Consider the following 27,700-nt stretch of genomic DNA (forward strand, 5'->3'; position numbering starts at 1 on the left):
GCAGACAAACCCACAATACTGTGAATTTATAGAAGTAAAGTATGAAAAAAAATTCCACAAACGCGTCAAAAGAATAACGTTTTGTTTTTGTCATCGCCAAAAGAATAATCTTGCTAGTTGCTATCTGTATAATAATGAAAATGTATGTTATTTAGCTTTGCTAGTTGCTATCTGTAGGATAGTGAAAATGAATGTTATTTAGCTTTTAGAATCTCGTGGGTAAGTGCCTGTTTATAAAAGGTAAAGCATCATAATAAATTTTTGGCATATATATATAGATGTTTAATAATTTATGAGATAATTTACACAATTAGAAAAATTACGTTAACTTGCTTCAACACGATAGCCACAAATCAAGAATAGTGTTAATTAAATTAGACTCATCCTTATGAGCATTAATTATCTCGACATTTCACTTGGTAATCCATTTTTGAGAATTATTAATTTAATTTCAACTTTTTCTCCGACCAAATCTTTCAACTTTCTACAACCAAATCTTTGCTGTGACCCGTTTTCCGATGTGAAATTGGATGTTATTTCATAATCATCCGAATTAGCGCAAACTCATCGCCAATGATCCCTGTGTCATTTTTTGCTTTAGATTTTAGAAAAACTAACACATAACTCATTAGAATTTTCTTTAATTTTAGTTTTTGTAGCTTATTTTCTTGGAATTGAGACCTTGTTATTTAATTGAACATTAGAATTTCGAATCATTAGAACTAACATGACCCTGTGATTGTAAGCCAATACTGCTTATATAATAAACACTATTTAACCAAGGCTATTTGGAGGTCCCGAATTCACGACTACTTGCTATACTCCACCGGTAATTTTAACTTTTTTTATTGCTCACCGGTGTTCTTATATTAAAGGCAATTTTATTCAAAACGTGGTAAAAAATATTCCACATTATAAATATTTCACATTGTAGTACTCCTGTCCTAAATATAACGTTGACCTTATAGTATAAATTCTACTACAAAATAGATACTACCTCCGGTCATAATTATAAGACCCAGTTGACTAATTTGAGGAGATTAAGGAAGTAAGTTGAGTTAGTTATTTGTCCTAAATAGATGTTGTCTTTCCTCAAATATCCTTGCTAATCAAGTATATTGACTAAAACTATCATTGTTAGAAGGGTTACTTTGAAAAAAAAATGTGTAAATATAAGAGATAAAATGGATTGGGGTCTTATATTTAAGACCAAAATAAAAGTCAAATAGGGTCTTATATTAAGGACCGGAGGTAGTATTATATTTAGGAGACAAGTCATAATAAGCCATCTCTATATAAAGGATATCATATAGCCAGCTAGTGAGCATTATCTAACACGAGAGATGGAACACGTCATCAGTGTAAGTAACAACCAAACGAATGGACAGAGTGCTCTCTATCGGGCAGCACGTCGTGGGGATGTGCAAGCTTTGGAGAATTTGTTGCAGCAAAACGCATCTATCCTTGACAACATTCCAGATGACGGCTGTGAAACTCCCTTACACCTATCTGCACTGCTAAATCATGCTTCATTCACACAGGTTCTTCTAAATCGTAATGGTGACCTCGCCACTAGAAGGGATGCTTCTGGAAGAACAGCCCTCCACTTGGCTTCGGCAGAGGATAACTTGGAGGCCGTGCAGACACTGCTAGAATTTAATGATGAGCCATGCTTGGTTGCTGATAGAAAAGAAAGACTTCCTCTGCACTATGCAGTTATGAGGGGGAGGACAGAGGTTGTGGAAGCGTTGGTCATAGCGCGGCCAGATTCTCTAGGTCATCGTGACCCAGAAGGGAACAATGTTTTTCACTTGTGTGTCATATACAATCATTTCAAGACTCTGCAAGCATTGGTGAAATTGGACTATGCCACTGCCAATGTTACTGTGGGGGCGCCTCGTTGTGCCATCTTTACGCACCGTGATCGTACGGACAATACCATTCTCCATTTAGTCGTCATGTACATGCGAGATGAGGTACATAATATATACTTTATTCTTCTATTCTTTTCTTTTAATTTTTTTTTTCAAAAAAAGAAAGCTTGCATGTACTAGCTCTTTATTTTTATTATATTAGGATGACTTGAAGCTTATGAAATCACTGTTCAAAACCCACGTCATCACTCTTGCTCTTTGATGAACTCGCCAGTATCTTGAAGCTTGTGAAATCACTGTTCACAACCCACTTCATCACTCTTGCCCTTTGATGAACTCGCCAGTATCTTGAAGCTTGTGAAATCACTGTTCACAACCCACTTCATCACCTTTACCATTTGATGAACTCGACAGTATCTAACGCTAATGGCTTTGATGTACTTTATTTATCAGCGAGTCTTAGTAATGTTTTACTTTTAAAAGTGTTTATCAAATTTTTAGCAAGAACAAAATATATATGTATACTTTTTTTTTTTCAAAGACCTCTTATGTGCTGTTATTTCCCTTTATCCTGTTATGAAGAAGCACTACTATTGTTTTTATTGTCTTGCCCTTTTAGGAGTTTGTGGGTTACTCTATGCCGACATTTAACATTTGGCTAGTTCTAATGTTGACAAGAAAATGATTATTTATGAACACAACATAGAAAAAGTTTCATGGCTTTCACAAATCGCAGTTGATTGATCCAAATACCCTACTAACGTGTTTGTATTTAGGCTATAAGGTATCTGCTGTCAATTCCAGAAATAAGAGAATTAGGAAAGACGGAGAACGAAGATGGCCTTACGGCTGTGGATATCCTGGAACGTAGTCCAAAAGACTGGAAAATCAAACAAATAGAACTCATGATGACAAAGGACGACACGGGAGAATCTGAAACATCGATGTTGAAGCGTATTAGAATGATTTTAAAATGGATGCGAAAGCAGTTGAAGGGTGGGGTTGATACTAGTTGGATAGAAGAAGTGAGGGGGAATCTGAGTGCGGCATCTATTTTTATGGCATCTGTAACCTTTCAAGCCTTAATTAATCCACCGGGAAGCTTTATTCAACAAGACTTACCAAAGCAAGAAGTTGCCCCCCCACCATCTGGGCCCCTCAACTGCGTGAAAACCGTTGATGATAAAGAGCTTTGTCCCGGAGAAGCAGTCTCATCCTTTAATGAACGAAAAGCATTTCTGTCGTATGCAGCTTGTATTACTATCTCTTTCTATGCATCACTTTCTGTCACCCTCCTGCTTGTAAGTGGAGTTCCTTTGCAGAATAGTGCCGCCATATGGATTCTAGCTATAGGCATGTCTCTCTCTGTCCTCAGTCTTGCAGTTGCATACAACTTTGCCGTCTACATCTTGGTCGACTCTGCTGGTTATTTAGGGTTCGTGGCCTTGTGTGCATTTGTTCTCTGGACTTGTGGATTTGTTCTACCACTTGTGTTGTTTAACACAATGCGCTTTCTCATCTGGATTGCCAATAAGATTGCCAACAAATGTCGTAATACGACTAACAGGAAGCGAACAAGTCGCTTCTGCTGCTCTGTATCTGCCAATTAATGCCTCTTGTTGTCGGCAAGAGACAAACAATGGTATCCTGCATGAGTTGTTTTCAGGATTAAGAGCATTGTTATTTTGTTATTTTAGTGGTTTTTGTTTTGCTGCCAACTTATGTTAGTGTATGTGTTGTGTTTATATGTGTGTGTTTGTTCCTGGTGTGTTGTTGCATGGGATAATAAAATTATTACTGAAGAAGATAGTTTAGTGTCCAGTTCTTTTTATCTCTTATTTCAACACCTGTTTCAGCGGGACTTTTTTAATCTATTTTTAGTGCCTATATTCATTTTGTTTATATTTCCAACGCTTGAGAATCTTTAATTATTGTGAATGAACATTTAGCAATATGTTTACTTCAGAAGAATGACTAAAATGTTTTCAACTAACTCAAGCAAATTAAGAAAATTTTGTTACATTTTTAAACTTTGCCAAAAAAGAGCCAAAGATTCCATTTTTACGTACCTTAAATATTAATTAAGAGTATGTAAACTTCATTAAATGTAAAGACAATAAACCCAACCAGTTAAAACATGACTTCAAAATAATTTGAGGCTAACATGAGATAAATCGGGGATAAAAAAGACAAACCATTAAAGTAAATATTACATGACACCGTATATTACCGACCAAGAAAATGTTTTAGAAGATTCCTTATGTATCTTATTGGAGTGAATATTAGTATGCAATATCATAATCAATTAAGTAGCATTTACCACGTATACATTAACCTCCAACTTGAATGATTGCCTTCATCTAACTAATTAACGGTTCAAAATTAATCAGAAACTGAGTCTCCTTAGCTGCAAGTTACGAAGGAATAAAGCGAAGGAAATTGCAGGTACAAAGGAAATAAAACAAATAGCTCACAACAGTGAAACTTTTAATTTTAGCTTAAAACAGAAAGGAAAAATCGCAAATAAAAACCCTTAAATGTATGAAATTGTAAATGGGTTCCTGAATAAACATAATTGTCTGGAGAGACTGGGCCTATCAATTCCATAATTTAACATTTTATTACATATTTGGAAGTTATGATGCAGACGAACCGTTAATTGAAGCCCATAAATTAAAATTTTCATTTTACTTTTGGGCTACTACATTTGGTACTTCTAAGTTTTCTGTTTAAATTTAAAAACTCATAACTAATTATAAAAAATTTATATGAGCGTGTTTTAAAATTCTTTTGAAACCTCTACAAATCCTTTATATGAAAAAGAAATATCATTCGAGCCTGATCCTACGCATATTGACATAGTTTATTGTATTTCCTAACTTTCCTTGAGTTTTGAGTTGTGCATGAGAAGGGCCCTTGTGAATTTAACATAACCTAACAATGCTGATACGTGTAAGGGAGTTTCAGTGAAGGCAGTTGTTGAAATCTTGAACAGGATTAACGGGTTTTGCTGCATCAATGAGTTCAAAATGGACACGTCCCCTCTAAGTGATGCCTCGTAAAGATCTCTCATTTTGTCACTATCACATGAGTTCTCATTTCTCTTGCGTGCATGGCTTCATATATGATTCGTTTATATAAGCTTCTTACACACACACACACACACACAGAGGCTTACAACAGCTTGGAACGTGCAATGTGACCAGCGAAAGCGAAAGTCAAGATATATATATATATATATATATGTATATATATAGCTAAAGTATTTTGCCAGGACGTTAGCCGGCTGGTTTCCTTCATCCATGTCTGGCCCATATATATATGGGCTGGCCCATATATAGTTCAAGTGTGAATTAATTGGTAATAAGTGAAGTTTGTCCTTCGTCGCAACTACTCCAATTGTAAATAGCTAGCGCCAATAACTCAAGTTATAAGAATGCAAAGTTTTGCTGAAAAATAAATTTAGGTACTTATGATTATTATGTGAATTTCAACCCATTAAAACAAAAATTACAACACTCTAATATGCTTTAAGATAAAAAAAACAAATTTCATGGTTACAGCTTGATATAATTAGAACAAGCAATCCGGCTCAGGCTACAAGACATACTATTGGGTAACGAAAGGATGGGATTTCTTCTCCAGGACAAAACATTTGATGATGAGATCGATAAACCTTATTGAATGAAGCAATCGAGTGGATTAATCGAAGCTTGAAAGGTTATAGTTGATAGAACAGTTGGTCACCAGACTTAGATTTCCTCTCATATTTTATACCCATTAATCATCCATCTATTTAAACCAAATTCCTATTTATTTTAAAATCTTTATGAAACAATTTCTCTTCCAACATTGGTACTTTGTTTCCGGTAGTTGGCGTGGATGGGTTTTAACAATTCTCCTTTCTTCCCTATTTTGATGCCAAACGTTCTTAAACGTGACTTCTGTACACAAACACATGTTAATTTCACAGAAAACTTTAATTAATCAGTAGATTGAGATGACGATAATTTTAAATTATCTAACAAAGTACTAACTTAAAACGGACCTGAAATAAGAGAAACATATAATCATAATATAACATGAATTAATATCCTAAAAGCAGCCCATGCCACTTGTGACCGGCCGGACAATAAACAGCATTAGTTGAAATGTGATATATAAAGAAACAGCATCAACTTTCTCTAATTCCACACGTCAATAGCTTTCTGATTAGTCTGGCACATTTCTTCACCACCCAAATTATAAAGCGCAGTGTGATTAACACTACAATCAGCACAAGCAATCCAGACCAGGCGCAAATTGAGGCTGCAACGGTGGTCCAACCTGCTTTATTCCAAAGCAGATGGTTTGGCATCACCAGACAAAGAGCAGTTAAGTAGGCAAGGGCTAGGGTTGTGAGAGTGATACACATGCCTATGGATAAAAGCCATATCAAAGCTTTGTTCTTCATAGGAACTCCACTCACAAGCAAGAGGGTGACGCTAAGTGATGAAATGAAGGAGATAGTGTTGTAAATTACTTATCGAAGAAACAGACTTTGGGAACGAAAAGATGAGACCGCTTCCCCAGGGCAATAGGACTTGTTGTTAGAAAGGATAGTGCAGTTTAGGGCTTCAATATTGGATGAGCTTTGAGATAAACCTTGTTGGATGAAGCCCCCAGGTGGGTTAACTAATGATTGAAATGTCATGGTGGCTATAACGGTAGACACTAAACTCAGATTTCCCCTCATTTCTTCTGCCCAGTCACCCTTGTGTTTGAACCAACCTCCAATCCATTTCAAAATCTTTATGAAGCAGTTTCTCTTCTTCTTTCGAGTTTGAGGTTTTGGTCTTGCAACTGGTGGTGATGAGTGTGAATGCGTGTGGATCCCGTTCTTCTCAGCTCTAATTCAGAATAGTCCGTAAGCATGACTTGTATTTCTAGGGTTTTGAAATCTTTTGGATTACGTTTGAGGATGTCATAGGCTGTAAGACCCATATCGTTCTTCAAGCTTGCCATTTCTATTACATATGGGATTGATAGGAGGTACCTTATAGTCTGAAATATTAAACTTGCATGTTAGTATATTATGGGAAGTGTCACATATGAGTTTGGGGTTAAAAAAAAAAAAATTAAACCCAACAATTCACGAAAAATATAACCCGTTCATGTGAAAAGAAAACTCTTTATATCAGGGAGGATATCACACCTCAACTTGCTTGGACCCGACAGCTAAATGGAAAACGGTGTTGCCCACTTCATCAGAAATCGCGAAGTTAAGAAGCTTCCCAGAAATGGCAACTTCCAATTCCACCAAACACTTGAGAGTCTCCAAATGATGGTGTATCACACACAAGTGAAAAACAGTGTTTCCATTATCAAGAAAGCTCAGAGACTCAGGCTTCGCGTTCACCAACTCTTTCACAACGTCTAATCTCCCTCTCATAACTGCATAATGCAAAGGAATTTTGCCCTCTTCATTAGGAAACGAGCATGGCTTGTCATTAACTTTAAGAAGTTCCTTCACGATTTCGGTATGACCTTCTGCAGAAGCCAAGTGGACGGGTGTGTTCTGGGAAGAGTCAACCTCAATGGGTAGTCTGGGTTTGTATGTGACAAGTGCCTTGGTAAATTCCAGGTGGCCAAGCAAGGCTGATATGTGTAAAGGAGTTTCGGTGAAGCCATTTGTGAGATCTTGTGGAGGATTAATGGTTCTTTTGGTAAAAGTGAGTTCAAAGTTGATACAGATCCTTTGCGTGATGCTTCATAAAGAACGCTCAATCTGTCCTCTTCACCATGGGAAGTCCCCATTTTGATTATTATAGCCTCTCTTGTGTGAATAAGAAAGTTGTATGTATTCTTCATTATATATACACATCATTTTGAAAGAATCTGTCAAAAGTGTGTTGCTTATGATTACTTAATGTTCAAGTTTCTGTCGAATTATGTGAAACCAACGTCCACAACTCAATCTGTGAAAGCAACATCACACGATATGAACAATACTTTATCGACAATCCTATTTGAATATATCGTTTTCCAAATTTTCACCTGCAAATGTTATCATTACACTAATAATATTCTCGTCACCCAACTAACCGTTTACTCCAAATCACACCTGGGGCAGTATTTCTTTACGCCGATTTTGACTAATCCAACCTTTGTTTTTTTTTTTTACCAAACAGAAAAAGAAAAAGAAAAAATTGGTAGAAGGGGGAAAACATATTAAAAGTGGTGAAGTTTTTCACTTATTATTACGTCATACATACACGTATTGATATAAATTAGTACATAGGTTTTTAAATGGCTAGATTTTGATTATTTTCATGCTTATACTAATAATATTAATTAATAATCGTCCTCAGAACCGGTAGCGTGATTGGTTGCACTCCTCGAATGGGATTATTTTCTGCTTCGGCACATACTATGTGAAGATGCTATAGCATATTTTAATTAGTCTTAACGATTTAAAAATGATATTTTCTGATGCTTCCAATGCGCTATGGAAGAATGCCTTGGAGAAAAAAGCAGGCGGCAAATCGGTTAGGAGAAAGGTTAGGATCGATAAGCCTAATGTGGAAGGTTGAAAATCTCATTTTGCCAGAAAGTAGTCAGCCGGCTGGTCTCCTCAAATATAAATTGGCTAGCGCCTGCAACTTCCAGTTATAATTGATATGACAACAAGAGTCATCCTTTTGTTTATTTGTTTGTTTGCTTCCACAAAGTGTTCGATTCCCACAAACACTGATGATGCCACCAAATATTAAGAGACATCGCAAGTATACAGGTCGTAAAAATAGACACTCACAAATTAAGGTCAATCTCACGAAGAACTCAATTAATATTAATTAAGCAATGAAAATTCTTATTTCGTTTAAGTTGAAAAAATCAAGATTTAATAAAATCAAATAAAAAGAAATTAAAATAAACGAAACAAAATTTTCTCAAATTAACTAGACAAATATTAAAAAGAACAACTTAGAATTACCAATCCCTTACTAGCTTGTTGAACCTTAATTCACTGAATTGATTAGTTTTAATATCAATTTTGTTAATCTAGAGTTCAATTAGCTACAAGTGTCTGTCGGTTCACTTATAACCTTTTCTTAAATTAATTATCTAATGTCTCGCATAATTAACTAAAAAACTAAACAATTCGGTCTCACTCATTAACAATTATATGGGACAATTAGATATATTTATATCCTAATTACAAATTAGATTATCATTCAATCCCTTATTACTTAATCTAAAAGCCCAATTAAAATTTCTTTTGTCAAAGAAAACTTTAATTCTCAAATTTATAATTAATGATGGCCAGTCATCAAATGGATAATAAAGCACAAGACTAAGTAATCAAAGTTTAACATTAAGCATCCTCAATTCAGTAAAATTAAAATCAGTCTGCTAACAAGCTCATAGTTTCTCTAGGCTGTAAAAAAAAATTTAGCTACACATGATATAATCAGTTTCAGCAACAAGATTCAGATCAGACTCCATCAGAATACAAAATAGGAACAAGGGAAGAAAACAGAACACTGCTAATGGTCTCCTCTCCTCACTGCCGTCGCTTGAACTCGTTCTCTCAAGATCATTGCTGTCGCCACTTTCCTGCTTCGAACCAGTCTCGGCGTCTACGATTCAAGGGAGAAAGATGATGAACAGTGTCGATCGACCTTCACCCTAGCTCGGCGCTCCTCTGCTCACAACACGATGATGAAATCTCGGCTCCCCCTCTGGTTCTCACCAGCGTCGACGCCTCTCAGAGGAACCTCACAGCTCCAAGAAACCCCTTTCGGCGGCCCTCCAAGATGATGATCGTGATTTTCCTTTTTTTCCAGTTTCGGCGGCCTCCTCCAGATGATGGACGATAATCCCCTTCAAAACAGAACCCTCGTCAATCCTCCCAACGGTGCGTTCCACTCCTCCCATGTGCCAACGGTGCCGTTTTGTGTCTTGATTCAGCAGCTTCAAAAGCTTCCTCTCTCCGTTTCGGCAATAATAAAAGGGGAGGAGAAGTGAAGATAAAATAAATGGAAAAGAAAAAATTAAAAGAAAATATAATATTAAAAAAAGGAAATAGAATAAAAATTAAAACTGACATAAGATAAGTCTATAGCTACTTTTATTTATTTAAAACCAAGCTATTTACAAGAAAATCCCCCAAATAACGCTCACAATTAATTTCTATTCAAAACTTTTTTAAATCATCCAAAATCCTATTGATAACTCCTCAAAAATCACCTAAAATATTCTTTCAAGATATTCAAAATAATGAGTTATCAACTGAGCAAAATTGTCCCCTAGAATTATCGCCATTTCTGAGAATATATATATGTACACATAAAGAACGGGAGATATGATTTTGAAGGCTACAATTGTTGGATACATGCAAATATATAGAAATAACTTGTTTGCAATTTTGATGTGAAGCAATATATAATGCTGATTATAATGGTAATTTGGACAACGTTGGCCTTCTGCAGAAGCTAAGTGGATTGGCGTGCTTCATGAAGAGTTTCTCAAAAAAATATTTCTAATTATAATTTGAAAATCTATTTTTGGTAACTTCTAAAAATAATCGAATGTGCAGATTGATATTAAGTCCATTTAGATTAACGACAAAAAAGTAGCTTATTTTTAATTAATTGGGTAAAAGTTAGATTGAATAATGTGATTTGTGTATGGATTGATTTTTGTAAATAAGTCAATTTACAAAAGTAGAGTTGTTTGGATTATTAGTAAAAAATAAGTTTAATTATAAAATAACAAAAAAAATATAAATGTTATCAAATAATTTATATATTTTATTCTCTCTCTTATGCTATACTTTCTAGTTACATTTCTTTATATATTTTCTCTTATCTTTTATTTCACTTATTATAAAGGCATGTTTAAAATCAAAAGTACTTTCTTTGGTCCACAATATAAATCACTTCTAGAAGAATAACTTCATCCAAAATATAAGTCACTTGATGAATTAATTAAAATGACTTACATCATGGCCCAAAAAAAATATATTTATAACCCATTTATTACTTTCAATTAATTTTAACTAATTTTTATTATCCGTGAATTAATTATTTGAAGCTTACAACAAGAAAAAGAGAAAATGTGAATTTCTTAAAAATGGGATCCACCTCTTTTTAACTTTGACTCTCTACTTTTCAAAAAGAAAAAGCAAAAATAACTTTTTACTTTTGACTTTAAGTGGCTTTTTACACAAAAAATTAAATTGCCAAATCATGAATCCAGACACTACACATTTTATCCACCACACGTTTAATCAGTCAACTGCATGATGAAGGTGAGGACTGCACATGAGTAGGCTGGGCAAGGTTGGCTCTTTACCCAATGCCTAGTTCGAAAAATAAACGAGTTGAAAAATACAACCCATTATCCAGCCCTGCCTATGAAAGGCCCTAGTAAGTTTAGACTGGGCAAATGCGGACTAGGCTGGGCGGGCTTCCATGCCCAATAAATCAATATATTAGATTAATTAACTAATTATATATTTATATCCCTCTAAATAATCTAAAATAACTTTATATTAAAATGACAACTTGGCCTTAATTTAATTATTATTAATTAATATACCACGAAGCTACATTTGATAATAGCTAAAAGGAGTGGACTGCGACAAAAAAAAATATTGTTAGCATATTTTATTAAACTTACTTGCTTTTCTAGTTTCTAAAATTTCTTAACCAAATATTAATATCTTTTTTTTCATAACTCCAAATACTCGTTACAGGATGGAATCAGTTATATTTAAAAAAAGTTTGTTTTGTTTTAATAAATTTTTAAGGGAAAATTATTTTTTTTAGTCTCTATAGTTTTAACACATTTGTAACTCAGTCATTATATTTTGACTCATTACAACTCAATCCTTGTAGTCTTGACTCGGTTGTAACTCAGTCCTTAAAATTTGACTCGTTGCAACTCGATCCTTATAGTTTTACCCATTTTATAATTTAGTCCCCCCTTTTATTAGATATATAATTTTATTTTTTAAAAATATAATGACTAAATTATAAAATGGGTAAAACTATAGGGATCGAGTTCCAACGAGTCAAATTTTAGGAACTGAGTTACCACCGAGTCAAGACTATAAGGATTGAGTTGTAACAAGTCAAAGTATAATGATTGAATTACAAAAAAAAACTATAGGGACTCAAAGATTAATTTTCTTAATTTTTAAACTATCTTGATCATCTTTTAATTTTAACTAAAGAGACAACAGTTTTAAAGAAAACAAGAAGCAAAATAAATTTCAAAAATAACTCGACCATCCTTTCAATGGCTATCAGAGTTATGTTCAAAATAAATGATATATAATTACTTGTCTACCAATATACAAATTGTCAATGGTCATAATGTTTGCATTAAAAAGAGAATGGTCATATAGATCACAGTAAATAATAATACGTCTAACTCTCAAAATTATTCAAAAATAAATAACTATAATGGAACCTTGAATATTGATGCAATAATGGGTTTGATTCATGAGATAAATGAGGTGAATAATATATATAAATGAAATTATATGTATTTTTGCGGGTAGGGCTAAATGGGCGGGGGCAGCATACTGTGCCCGATGCCTAGCCCAACCCGAACATGTCTAATATTTCTTTCGGGTTATTTTTTTAGGGTGAGTTGAGCTTTTTTTTTGTGGGCTTGGGCGGTCATAACGGACAACCAGGCTCTCTAAACACTCCTAATGAGGCATATAAATGCTTCCACTAGCAGAGCCATTATTATAAAAATTGCTTATGCGAATACTATAAACGCTCCCATTTGCTGGGGCTACAATATTATATCTCATTTTTTGTAATAGTGAAAAAGATGAGAAAGAATATTGATGAAAGTACAAAGATAAATAAAGATACCATTAAATTTAAAAATCATTAATAAAACAATTCTTTAATATTATAAGCAAACAAAGAATAGTTTAAATATTTATTTGGTAAAATCGATAAACTACAAATCAGTTCTTATAAAATTTATAAACAATCTGAAAATCATTTATTTTTTTTGGGAAAAATCGCAATAAAACATCATTAAAATTGGAAGATTGCACACAAGAATCCATTCATAAAAATTATTATCAAAACCATATTAATGTTGTAATGGGTCCCTATTTATAATTTTGTTTATTTCTAAAGTCTTTTTTTTAATGATTTTTTCTACTTTTTCTTTGTTTTTAATAAAAATCAGAAAAAGATTGTATAGAACTACTTACATCTTGTCATTAATTAGGATTAGTTCAGGTGATGAAAACAATAAGGTAAATTGTGGAGGAAAACAGTTAGGTCAAGTTCTTTATATTTATTATTTCAAGGGTTATGTGCCTTTTCTTGTTCATTTTATGTGAATTTACAATTAAATATTATTACATATTAATATTTTAGAAATAGGATACATGATCATATGTGGTTGGAGAACTTGACATATTGAATATAAAAAACTTATTGCAAGTATTATCCAATACAGTGATTAAAGAATTAAACCCTTTTAATGATCTTGATGCAATTGACTGCTGTCATTTAACTATTCCTTAATTTCTCACAAAGCATTTAATTTGAACAGAAAATTTTAAACTAAAATATTTTTATCTGTGATATTATTGTGGCGGAAAATAGAGAGAAACTTACGTGAATACAGTAATAAAATAATGTCTCTGCGATTTAGGGTGGCCGTTTGGTATAATCAAAAAGCACATTTAAAAAGTATTTTTATGTAAATTAAGATAAAATTTATTTTACATACTTACTTCGTTTATTGTAAAATTACTTCTAAATTATAGTTTAGTTTCCACTTAAACGTTCTCTGTCAAAACTTTCAAAAGTTAGTTCAGGTAAATTTGAAAACAAATATATTATTAAAATTTTAAACCTACGATATATAACTTTCACAATGCATGTTTATTATATATTAGGTAAAGACATTCTCAGTAGCCTGATCTTATTTCTTAAGTGTACCGCCCAACTTCTTAATTTTTTTTAATGGTGTAATTTTATACATAATATATTTTTTTTTTTACTTCTAACACTTTAGTTTTATTCATAGTGTATCAAACACCCTAAAATTTAAGGTGTTGAATGTAACTAAAAAATAATATCGGCATGTTAGATTAAAACAAAAAAAAAGCAAGTGACATGTGGCTATTAGGGATCTTATAACTTATAAGCTAGTGACCTGTGAGCTCCTCTTGCATTTGAGAGTTTCTGGGTCCTACCTGTCTGCTCTTTTAGTTAAAAATTAAAAATCCTCCAATTATTCTTCCTAGCATAATCTCTACCGCAAGACGCTGTCGGAATAGATTCACTATTCGCTACTAATAGCAATATGATAGTGTGAGCAAATTTATTTAGAAGCTTTTTTTTAATGAATTTAATGATGTAACCAACTTTCATTTGGATAGAGAGAAAACAGGGAGGAGAGAATGCAGAAAAAGCTTTAAAAAAAAAATAAATCTTATTTTTCTCTGTATCTAAACTAAAAGCTAGCTCCCCCCCCCCACCAAAAAAATATACAAGGTATTGATGATCCATATGAAGAAGCGTTAGTTTATACATATCAATGTATAAATGGTTTATACATCATCATTGAAATGAAACGATGAAGAGGAATTTTCATGAGGAAAAGAAGGTTTCTCATACGCTAAAGTAGGACTGCCTTCAAAATTTGAAGCGTGAGATACAACTTTTATGATGATGAGGATGCATGAGATGAGTAGGGAAGATGAGGAAGACAGAACTGAAAACATCTAAATTAAAACACAAGCCATTCATTGAATATAAATATAATACTTAAGTGCACATATATAAGTGTGTGCGCGTACACAGAGAACATTAACAGTAATCAACCCCTGAAATTAAAAGTTGTACACACCAAAGACGCATGAATTGATTGAGATCATATCAAGCATTATTAGCTGTGTGATCACCGGACCACTTGCGAAACTTAGTTGCCTCCTTTGCCTTCAGTTTCTTCACTACCCATATAACAAATCACCATGCTGTATACAATAGTCAGTGCACGCAAAGCATTAAAACTCCAAGAGGATATGATCATCAGTTGATCGATATCATGAACGTCCGGGGTGATAAGGACGAGGCCAACAGCATAAGCATTTGTAAGGTACGTGATAGTTATACCCATGCCTATAGATAGCAGCCACATCACAAATCTGTGTTTGAGAGGAACCCCACTCACAAGCAACAGGGCCACACACAGAGATGTCACGAAAGAGATGGTATTGTACATTATGAAGAGGCTAAAGACGTGTTTGACGATAAGCAAGCATGGCCTCCCCGGGACATTGTCCGGAAGAGCCATCATGATGCTCAGACTCATCTTTGTACGGCAAGCAGCCGAGGGGATCGTTCGGTCTTATTCCTTGTTGGACGACGCTTCCTGGAGGTCTAAGTACAGTTTGAAAGGTCATGGTTGAGATGACAGTAGCCACGGTGCTCAGATCCCCCCTCATGTCTTCTAGCTAATCTCCATTATGCACAAGCCATCGGTCTATAGTTTCCAAAACATATCTCCACGACCACTTCTCTTTCCTACATCTCTCTGTTAGAACAATTTATATGAACACATATATTTATCCAAATAGTCATATATAATTCTACAATCATCAGAGTAGCAGCGGAAGACTTATAAATACCTCTCGCCATGCTAGATAGTCTGGAGAAGCAATCCACAATGCTTTTGGCCTTGATCTAGATTAGAATAACTGAAATTATTCAGATGTTGTGAGTAGAAAAAATATCAGGATCTCTTCTGACTGGGAGGTGGGCATAGTGATGGAACTGGGAAAGAGCCGCCGCCAGTCAGGGAACCTCAAGAGCTATGTATTAGGTTTTCACAGATGCTCACTCAGTTAACCGTCAAAACTTAACCCACCATCAAGGTCAAGAATGACTAAAAAGCACTGAGTCTAGAACCCTACCTGGACTGGGCCTAACTGACTAACGGGCCATACTTTGGATATTTTAATTAAAACAAAATAATATAATATAATATAAAATATATAATTAAAATATCTTACATTCTCCCACTTGGCCCGTTCATAATATGTCAGTTGACATGTCAAGGTTAATTAAGGCAATACTATTAGAATCATGGCGATAAGTCCCCTTAATCGAGTATTATCTTCCATGTATTACAAATAGCATCCTTACTTAATGGGTTATAACTTTATGAATAAACCTTAAATGTTTATTCGGTTCCAACTTGAATGTTTGTTAATCTCACATAATTCAGGTACCAAACTTGAGACAACAAACCAAAATTTGAATTTCATCACTTGATAACACCTCATTTAGATCACTACATGTGATCCATCTCTGATAAGATATTGATCCTTTGACATTTTTAATAGCATGCTCTTTATTCAAAGGATTTATGCTTTATGTGTTTTATGACCAATTAAATCCATGGTCATATAATAAACACCTTTGATGAATTTGAAATTAATTCAATAATTTAAAATCCTATGATGAAATTCATTAATCAACAATCTTACAACTTGCCTCTATGAATGATTACAAGAGACACTTCATGATGAAAGGAAACAATCAGTGATTGTTTAGCAATCTTGCACTCCTTCATGATGCAACTTGTTCATTAAGCATGAATATGTATCACAATGTTAACAATTTGTTGCTAACTCATCCAGCTAAATTGAACGATCTTAATCATTCAAAGAAATTGACTCATATATGTGAAGCATGATACCTAATGTACATTTAGTAATGTACTTCACCATTATAGCTTTTCAGTTATCATTCAAGTATTAATTTACTTGTAACTCCAACTAATATTCATTGTAATGACATTGCCCATTTTGTGCACATTTAAACAAGGCAATATCCTACCAATTGACTTAGAAGAAATACTCATCATCTCCTTTACATGATGATCATATTAGAGACATATAGACAATCTGATCATATCCTCGTATCAAGTATGTTACACATGACAAATGTCATCTATTCGTGGATGTTCAAGTACTTGTGATTATATATTACTTATGATAATCTCAAGTACCTTGAGAATAATCCATTTATGTATTCTAAAAGAATACAGCACCTTAACCAATAATATCACAACTTTTGAACAATGACCATCCTCTCATTTGTAACACCTTGAGTCATAAATATGAACAATATATGGATCATCTATATGCAAATTATAGATGACCCAACTCCCACTAATCAAGTGATACAAACAAAACCATGATATTCTCAACTTGATCATGCATGTGAGTATATCATGATATATTAGTCATCACTATTTTGAGACTTGCTCATGGACCAAATTCTCCTTGTATAAACTATTTGACCTCTTTTACTAATTCATGTATCTCTCCTTGTATCAAAAATTGGAAAGATTCTAACAATATTCCAAATCAATATAGACATTGGTACCAAGAAGATATGGTGGGAACTATTCATTAATATAGGAGGTAATATCTCACTATAATAAGTTCCTTTTCTCCATAGAGAATCTTTGGCAAACAATATTCTTTTGTATTACTTAATGTTGCATACTAGCAACTATACAAATATTCAAACGTTATTGTTTGCCTTGAAATCTCACATATCTATTATGAAGCAATGCCTTTATTTGGAATTTATTTCATTTCTTGAAATATGAAATTGAGGTCATACTCCATATTTATATTTATGTTCTAGCTGAATACTTTTATGTACATCATGTAGTTACAGCGAATTACCAAATTTCAATCACTATTGATCTTAACTCAATCTGTTAATGAGATTGAAGTTGCAGAAAAAGAGTATCACCCATCAATTTTGAGATATCCCTTATATATTTTCAAATACTCCTTGTATAATTGACGGAATTCTTAATGTTGATACTCTTAATTTCAAACATGATCAATTGTGAATCTAAGAACTTCATGATGGTTTTACATTCACCTTAACAAGATGAGTGCCATGCCAAACCAATGTTCTACCATAATTAGAGGTTGTTCTTTATATGTGATCATTCTTGATTAGTTTGATCACTCCCACTAATCATGGCAATAATAATGAATTTGGCATTCCTCCAAATACTATACTAAAATATGATGGACAAAACATTTGGATGCTTGAGACTTTTATGCATTTTCATCAAAATATGCAATATAAGTCTCAAGAAATATTTTCCTTCTACACTCTTTCTTTCATAAGACAATTTTTCTACAAGTATATATAATAAGTTAAGCTTCCAACTCTTTAGATTTTCAAAAGAATTTAAATACAAATTAGGTTGGAATCTCATTTAGTATATACATAATTGTCTTGAGTGTGTACCCGAAAAGGAAAAACAAATTGTAAACCTTATTGCTCAATATGTCTATTAATATTATGTTTCTTCTCTCAACAACATTACCTAGTGATTTCTTATATGAAGAAACTTAATATATAGACTAGGTTACTGTCCATCATTGATGTACTCACCATCTATCTCCCTTGTTGATCTCACTACATTAATCTATTTGTCAGATTAACCATCCAATTTTGCCTTGTACATTACACAATTATAAGGCAAATAGTGATCAAACATTGTGAGAGGCCACTTATAGGAAAAATATGTAATTCCATTTACTAGAACACAAACTTACAATAAATAATAGTACATGTAATCTTTTACTAATCATAACTCTTCAAGCTTTCTTAAAGTTGTGCGATGGTTTACGTATTTCTTAATGTAAACTATACATAAATTGGAATCAATAAGGTTTAAGAGATCATTAAATCTCATTCTTGATAAACCTTTTGACCCTTTCATGAAGATCTTTGAAACTATTATGCACCACACAACTTGAAGAAATCCTTCTCATGATTAGTACAAACAAAATGAGATTTTAAATGCACCAATGGCAATAATTTATCCATCATTATCTCCAATCAGACCTTTCCTTATTAACATATAATTCTTATATATGCACATCACTTTATGGTCTTAAGGTTGGTGACTAAATAACCCTTATTCAAAATCTCATCCTTATTCAAATTTGAGCCAATCATTTAATATATACATTTTCAATAAATACTTAATCTTGCATGTATTTATGAAAACGTATATAGCTCATACTAATGAGATAATAAATTAAGAATCTCTTTCACCAACAGTAATGGAGATTATTTGTGCCAATACACTTTATGGAGAATCACTTTATAGTCCGCATACAATGCAATGACTCTTTATGAGAATTTCTCAAATTCATCCTTCATCCCATTTCTTGACTTTTGTTCCATTCATTATGTACCCATAACCAGCTCTTAATTGAGATCATTGTATTAAGACAATTTAGTCTCATGATACTATCTCATTTTGCATGCTAGAATTAATAGGCACTAGAACTTTCTTGATGTCAAGTTCAATTTAGTTGAAGAAGTCACATTTATTTTCTTCTAGGCTTAATAATTGTCTCTAACTCAAAAGATAACAATAATACTGCAAAATAAAGAATTAACTTTTAATCATGCTTACAACAACACTTTATGAGGCATTTGACCATCACATTTAAGCATACATTTACCAATGTAAATCATACAATCATAAATTTTGTATCACTGAAGTCTACCTGTGGGTAAAGACTTTAGCATAGCAAAATTTATGTTCTCTAATTGGTGAAACTAGAACACATTTAGATTTCTAATACCTATGGGCTACTTAGGAATCATAAGGCCGTTTCTATCCCACCCTAATTAAATATGTAATTATAATTATCTACCTGTGGGCAAAGATTAACCATAACTACATATTTAATTACAAGTGATGTCTTTAAATCTTTATGTGATGATTTGTCTATTAAGACAAATACATGTACATGTAAGGATGCTGTGGCTACTCCTCAACTCTACATTTGCATCACAAAGACATCAAATCATTGTGTGTATTGATTGTGCATTTAACCAAAATTGATATTTTAAATCCACATGTGATTAAATATGCATACAACATGTGAATAAAGATGCTGTGGCTACTCCTTGAACAAATATATATGCTAATCACTAATGTCATATATGTACAATTAAAGTCCATATACACACACAATATCAATGAGAATTCCAACTACATAATTTAATCAACTAAACCATTTATGTGATCAAATTATAATTACTCATTGATTATAGTTGATATTTTAAAATCTGTATGTGATTATCTATCCATGCACTATGTAAGAGGATGCTGTGGCTACTCCTTATCAACCTTGCATGCTAATCACAATTATTAACTATGTGCATTTAAATCTTATATATGCACAGCATAATGGAGAACTTGACCAATTAATTTAAGCAACATAAGCAACTAAATAACTAAAATTAAATTCTCCCACTATTTTATGCACCCAAAAATTGTTTAATAAATCAAATTCAGCATATTTCAAATCAAATATAATTTTGCAAAACTCAAACAAATATATGATTGCCTAAAACAAATGTTTAAACAATTAAATAGCGGACAAAAAGAATTTTGCAAAATTTCACAGTATGTTAAAATAGCTAAATTGATTTCTCTTTTATTTAAACAATTTAAATGGTGCATGAAATAGATTATAGATAAACCTTATGGCTAAATAAATAAAAACCAATTTAAATAATACTTTATTTAGCCAAAAACTGTTTCTGGAAATAAAACAAAATTGGCTCATATAACAAAACACAAAATAGAGCCCAAAAATTAAAGTTTCAGAAACAAGCAAAAAATGTTCAGACCCAAAAAGAGCCCCAAATAATAAATTAGAGAACTCATACAACATTTATTTAGCTCAAATAATTTCTGAAAAATCACACAAACCATTCCAAACAGCACTAATACCATAAAGGCCCACAGAACAATTTCCAGAATAAAAAACTAATGATTTAAACCCAAGTATTCATTCAGATATCTGACCTCTGGAAATTAAGAAAATTGCAAAGCAATTAAATCAGGCCGAAAAGTTTAAAAAACTTAAATTAGCCTATTTTTTCAGAAATTAGAACAACAAATATATGGCTCAAGAAGTTTCTGAAATTTGACTAAAAGCCCAGTAATATTTTTCCAGAGTTAAAGGCCCAAAAAGTTGCAGAAATTTAATCAGATAGGCCTAACAGCAACGATTCTAAAATTTTCCGAAAATTGGAAATAAATTTCACAACCCAAAAAACTATTTCTGAAAATAAACCAAAACTGTCCGAATTATAAAACCCGTGAGCCCATAACTGGAAAAGGTAGAAATCCAGAATTATAAAACCCAATCTCGGCCCAGTTTGACGAAAATGAAAACAGAAGTTTAAAAAACATTGCAGAAGCCCAAAAGTAGGCCTAAACCTGAAACTGAAAGTTCAAATGAATAAACAAATAAATTAGAGAGAAGCCCAATTCGTTTCAACCCAAAACGCGCAGCCCAGCTTCTAGAATAAGTGAAACGCAATGTTTCACGCCTGGCCACCACATGATGCGTTTGGATCACCATCTCCATTGAGTCGGGTTAACCTACCCGACTCCCAACCCACAGAGGCAACCCTGATTCACACAACATGGAGCAATGTTCTCCGCCACTCCTGGAAAATTTTGTTTCTTGAACTCGAAAACAAAACGTGATAGAATGGTCCTTTTGGAGTTTTCAAAATGACCAAAGAGGCAAGTGAAACAATATTTTGACTGTGATTTCGCACAAAAAGTGTCAAAGACAAAATATAAAATGAACCCAAAAGGAAACAAGATTATGGGTCTCCTTTCCGACGATTATTAAGGCGGAGAAAAAAAAAACAGAGAGAGAGAGACGACAAGATGCAAAAGATTTGTTTCAGAAATCCTATCCAATTCATTTCACAAAGTGAAGCCCAACAAAAATTAGAGTTGAATTCGAAGTTTTGATTTCAAGGCCGAAAACGGTGACTCGCAGCATTTTCAAAAAGCACGATGCTCATGGGAGGTCGAAATCAATCCCCTCCGCACCAATAGCCCAAATCACATATGCCTTTTGATATATAAAAAAAAATGCAAATCAAAACATATATATGTGACGCTTAGCAGGCAGAGAGAGATCCAAAAACCAGGCTCTGATGCCACATGTTAGAACAATTTATATGAACACATATATTTATCCAAATAGTCATATAGAATTCTACAATCATCAGAGTAGCAGCGGAAGACTTATAAATACCTCTCGCCATGCTAGATAGTCTGGAGAAGCAATCCACAATGCTTTTGGCCTTGATCTAGATTAGAATAACTGAAATTATTCAGATGTTGTGAGTAGAAAAGATATCAGGATCTCTTCTGACTGGGAGGTGGGCATAGTGATGGAACTGGGAAAGAGCCGCCGCCAGTCAGGGAACCTCAAGAGCTATGTATTAGGTTTTCACAGATGCTCACTCAGTTAACCGTCAAAACTTAACCCACCATCAAGGTCAAGAATGACTAAAAAGCACTGAGTCTAGAACCCTACCTGGACTGGGCCTAACTGACTAACGGGCCATACTTTGGATATTTTAATTAAAACAAAATAATATAATATAATATAAAATATATAATTAAAATATCTTACACTCTCTTCTTGGCTCGCAACACCATCAATCCTTTCTTTTCTTCCGAATTTGATTCCGCACTCCATCAATATGACTTGTATTTAAAGGCTCTTGGAGTCCCTGGGACTTCGCTCAACAAGATCCGCCGCAGTTTAACCCATGTCGTTCTTCAAGTTCAATGCTCCTGATATTATTGTTTGAATTGAAATGAGGAAACTCAGAGTCTAGACAACAATGAACAATCAGCAAATATAAGATGTTATGCTTGTGACTTATACATAGCAGAACCAGAAAAGGATGGAAACACACACGTGAAAGAGCAAGTAAAAAGTACCTCAACTTGCTTCAACATGACAGCCAAATGGAGAACGGTGTTGTTGCCATCCAAGTCTCCCTTAATCAGCAGCTCGTGGGTGCCATCAGTATCCAATTTCACCAGATCTTTCAAGATATCCAACCGGTTGTAAATCACACATAGGAAAATAGTTTTCCCCTTGTCGTCGTGTAACCTCAAAAGACTCTGGCCTTGCTGTGATCAGCTCCAACACAACGTCTCTTCTGCCTCTCATAACTGCATGGTGCAGAGGGATTCTGTGTTCTTGGTCATGAACCAAACATGCCTCTCCACCAGCTTGCAACAGTTCCTTCACAATGTGGATGTGGCCTCGTGCAGAAGCCAAGTGAAGAGGCGTGCGTTGAGATGAGTCCGACTCAAGGGCGAGTTTGGGGCAGTGAGCAAGAAGAGTTCCTTCAAAGAAGGTTGTTTGTGAACTAAGTCTGCAAGATCAATGGGTCTTGCTGGAGTAGCGGGTTCAAAGTTGAAACACGGCCTTCCTGTGCTGCCTTGTACAGATCTCTCATTCGTCTCTCTTCTTCATTGTTATTAGTTATTTCCATCTTCGGCTGTTGATGTACATATCTGCGTTTGGTTGTGGCCTATTTATAGACCAATCGCTTCATTTCACATATGTTTTTGTAATTTTTATCATGACATGCTTCTAAAAGATTTCAAACCCAATATTATAGGGACCCCACAATACTTCATAGGGGAGCCATCAGCATCATTTAACTCAGAATAACTGAGAAAGACACACACACGCATATATGTACTTGTGTCACTATGACCAACGTGCCACTAGCTGTAAGGGAGGCATTATTCGATAAAGCCACTAGCTATACAATTTACAACGAAATTTTTAGTTTACATCCTACGATTTAATCCAGATTACGCTTATTATAATCTCTATTAACATAAAGGAAACAATATCTATCAATCCCTATATTTTCATGTAAATTTATAAGAAAAAAGAAAAGCTAATTCACCATCCGACTTCTGTTGTACTTTCTATGTATATTATTTGTTTCTCCTCTTATCCTATTTATTGGATAGAGAGAGAAGATTTTTTTTGTTCTATTTATTTATAAGTCACTTCATTAAAATTTTAGCATAAATGTATTATTTTATTCTTCATTTATTATAGTGTAAATGGTTATTTTTTTGAAAGTGTATATATTAAATAAGGATAAAGTTGAAAAATTATATTTTAATGGAGAGTTAATACAGTTTAAGGTTTTCTTTTATCTGTGTGAAATATACTGAAAATGTCTTATAAATAGGACTAGAGAAGTATTTCGCTGTTAGGAGCAAGATGTTGGAATGAATATCAGTACATATGCAGTATCATTATCGAGTAGCATTTAGTCATTTACCATAGTTTAACTTTTTAACTTAAATGATTGCCTTCATCTGACGAATTAATTAACGTATCAAAACATCAAAGTTAATGCAAACTACTAAGGAATATAGAGTAGGAAACGAGAGGCACGAAATCAACCATACAGCTCACCCTAATTGAACTTTCAACTTAAAAAGACCGTCCTACGCTGTAACAATTATTGATTTGTTCCATTTACATCAAAATAAGAATCTGACTCTTTTTGTCAGTTAATACTGATGAGGGAATCTTCTAATGACAACTAGAGTTAATACTTCCTCTACCCTTTGTCCTTAATTGTAAGTTCCAAGTAATTATATCGTATATTGTTTTAAAAAACTGTTACAATTAATACAAGAAATAAATATGTAAGAAACATTTTTTCCCCCCTAAATGTGCCTTTATTTATAAGAGGGCAAATGAAAGAGAGTAATAATGAAAAAAATGATAAAAGATAATGTAGGGGAAAAATTAATTGGGAGTAAAATTGATAAAAAAATATATTTAATATCAGTTAACCCTAAAGCAAATCTTATAAAAATGAACGAAAGGATTAATAACTTTGAACATTATAAAAAGGAATAGAGGGAATATATAACAAGTGAGGTAGAGGAATATGGGACCGTTGAACTTTCAATTAAAATTATTGTCTTAACGAATTGATTTGTTCACTTATATTAAAAAGAAAAATTGACGCTTTATACGAATTAAGTTAGAATAGTTGCAGGTCCCCCGTTTAATGCAATATGCAGATAAGGGCATCTTCAATTGATAACAAATGAGATGTATGAGTATGAAGGAACAAAGGGTGTGGCTCACCATATCAGGATTTTCAACTTGAATTATGCCTCCCTCTAACCAATGAATTACGTTTGAAGAATTTGCCCCACTTACGTTTGATAGTTGACGTTATAATGAAGCCTAGAAATACCTCTTCGATCTCATCGTTTCCCATATTTCTGTGAAGAATTTGCTCCCCACTTGCTTTTGATAATTGACAAGATATTATTAGATGCATCTTTACATTCTTTCTACTCCTGATAGTTCATAATATAAGACATTGGTTAAAAGAAAAATATGAAACAAAATATAAGATGTTATTAAGATAATTAATGTGATTTTTCACTTTCGTCTCTATTAAATATGGGAAAAATTAAACAAGAGAAATATGAGATACAATAAATAAAAGTATAATATTAAAGGCAACTTTAATCATTTCTTAGGGAAAATAAGAAAACTCTATCATTTCAGGATAAATTCAATAACTAAACTTTTATTTCTTAGTATGTTAGAAAAACCAACTTCTCATATCATGGATGGGAGGAAGTATTATATTAACATTTTTTATTTAAAAAAAAAATCATCGAATCTTCTTTCAACTTCGTGTCAATAACTTTTTTATTTGTCTAAATTTAACAATAAATTCCTCCACTGCTACAAGAAAATCAGAGTTTTCTGATTGCCGAAATCATATCCATGAGAAACTCAGAAAACATGGTGAGAATTTCTCACGATCCAAAGTGCGAGAGAAATAGATTGTAAGTAATGTTGTTTTGTCATGGAAAATTCTGAGAGAAGATTTTATCTTAGAATATATCCGTGAGAAAATATTTTTTGCCTAATGAAAATTATTGAAGAAAAGATATTTGTATTTTGTAGTTCAAAATGTTATTTATAAAAAAAATAATGTCACAATGAATTACAAGAGAATCAATTGAATAAATTTCGAAATTGAAAGTTTGTCATTGTTCTGGACAAAAATCGGTCCAACGTTATACACTGGGACCATGGAGCTAAGATTCCATCATGGCAGTGAATAATGGACTGACGGAGACCGATACAGTTTGAAGGCATTTAATGACTTGACTTCATTGGGATGCATTGGGATAAACTCATACATCCAAAATATAAAAAATGCATTAATCTTGTTTATAAAATATATTAATCTAGATTAGGATAACATAAAAATCAGAATGAATTTTGTTTATAAATAATGCACTTTCCTATACATCACGAATTTTCTCACATTTTAAACCAAAATGAAAAGGCAAAAAAAGTTTATAATAGACAAGTAAGTTTGGTATTCAATACCTGATCCACTTTTTCTCCTATATTTATTATTTTTTTAAGGTAACTGTAGTAGCTGCACAGTTAAATATTTTATCAAATCGTAGTTCTAACTAATACATATGATTAGTAAGGATATTTTTAAAAAAATAGCACTTACTTAATAACTAACTTAATTAATTTTTTTAATCTACTCAAATTAGTCTATTAGTTTTTATATTAAAGACCGGAGGTAGTATCTTATTTGTGATTTCGTGTGATGTGGCACAATTTATAAAATATGAACAGGGGATCTTGATCGCTCCTATATATTTCGCATGTTGACAGCGGATGTGTTGACTGAGTCAACTACGACTTAATTATTATTTATTATTTATATAACAACTCTCCTCATATATAGGTGATAAAAAAATGAGAGGTTGGAAAATAAAAGTACTCAATGGAGTATCAATTAAATAGCTATAACTTATTGCTGGCAAAAGAAAAAATGCTATAATTACTGAACTTTCAAACTGGAATAATTGCTTTGATATATCCAATGATGAAGTATCAATGTTGATGCTTAGAAGCTGACCCTTGCTATGAAATCTAACGAATTGACAAAATTTTCGAAATTGGCTTGGAGAAAGTTAAAACACCTCTGAAGATTAATTCGTCCAATTCTTGAAAAATAATAGAAATGAGGGTACCTTTGGATGAAAAATCATTGACCATGCTTGTTGAAATGGAAATGTTGAGTTTGGAAAGGGAAAGGCTGCAGGGATAACAGAAGAGGTTTATTGCAATATTGCTTACCAAATTTAATATGATTTTTTTGGATAACAATTAAATATGATTTTTAATCTCTCTTTAATTTATCTCTTGCCCTCCCTTCCTCTTCTTGTTTTCCTTAATTATTAAAGTTTGGCTGTTACCATGTGACTAAACATTCATATCACCACTCATTCATAAAAAGGACATATTGCTGAAAGACAAGTTCTTATAGGTTTCGTCTTTTCTAAATTATTCATTACTCATCCGGTTCTAAAGATAATATTTATTTTGTAGTATAATTACACTATAAAATAAGTTCTATATTTAGGACCGGAGGATACTTTATATCCTCCAATATTTCCTCTCCTGCAGTCTCTGCTCTCTCTCTCTTTTTCTTTCTGATATATGACTGATAGTAATATGAAGTTCAGACCATTTTTGGCTCTTTTTACTCTAGTATGCGGAAGGGAATGATATAAATTCATTCAGAAAGAACAAGGAATTGTAAGCTAATGTATAATCAAGTTATAAATCCTCAGGGGGGACCAGCTAATTTGCTTCGAGTTTAATGTATTATTCTATCATATTAGTGGGACATAAAACAACACAAAAGTTGTACTTTCACACTTTTTCTGTGTATAGCAATTTTATTTTCCACTCTCAATTTCATTTTCTCATTTCGTATACTCGTGAAAAATATTTAAGAATGTGAAATAGACGGCTCGAGCGTGCAGTAGCAACAATTTTAATTATAACCAGTTCAAAG

General features: G+C 33.0%; 2 protein-coding genes across 2 annotated transcripts; one reads left to right on the plus strand and one right to left on the minus strand.

The window, feature by feature from the left end:
• The first annotated feature begins 1,343 nt into the window (after positions 1–1,343).
• LOC114748915 (ankyrin repeat-containing protein ITN1-like) lies at positions 1,344–3,484 on the plus strand. The gene is made up of 2 exons (XM_028937379.1): positions 1,344–1,976; positions 2,651–3,484. Exons 1-2 carry the CDS (start codon positions 1,344–1,346, stop codon positions 3,482–3,484), a joined length of 1,467 nt encoding a protein of 488 aa, XP_028793212.1.
• Positions 3,485–7,062: 3,578 nt separating this feature from the next.
• LOC114748916 (ankyrin repeat-containing protein BDA1-like) lies at positions 7,063–9,791 on the minus strand. The gene is made up of 2 exons (XM_028937380.1): positions 9,637–9,791; positions 7,063–7,573 (listed from the first exon to the last, which is right to left on the minus strand). Exons 1-2 carry the CDS (start codon positions 9,789–9,791, stop codon positions 7,063–7,065), a joined length of 666 nt encoding a protein of 221 aa, XP_028793213.1.
• Positions 9,792–27,700: the final 17,909 nt, after the last annotated feature.

Source organism: Neltuma alba, unplaced genomic scaffold, assembly GCF_004799145.2.
Source record: "Neltuma alba isolate B1F8T4 unplaced genomic scaffold, ASM479914v2 tig00005857_pilon, whole genome shotgun sequence".
Lineage (NCBI taxonomy): Eukaryota > Viridiplantae > Streptophyta > Magnoliopsida > Fabales > Fabaceae > Neltuma > Neltuma alba.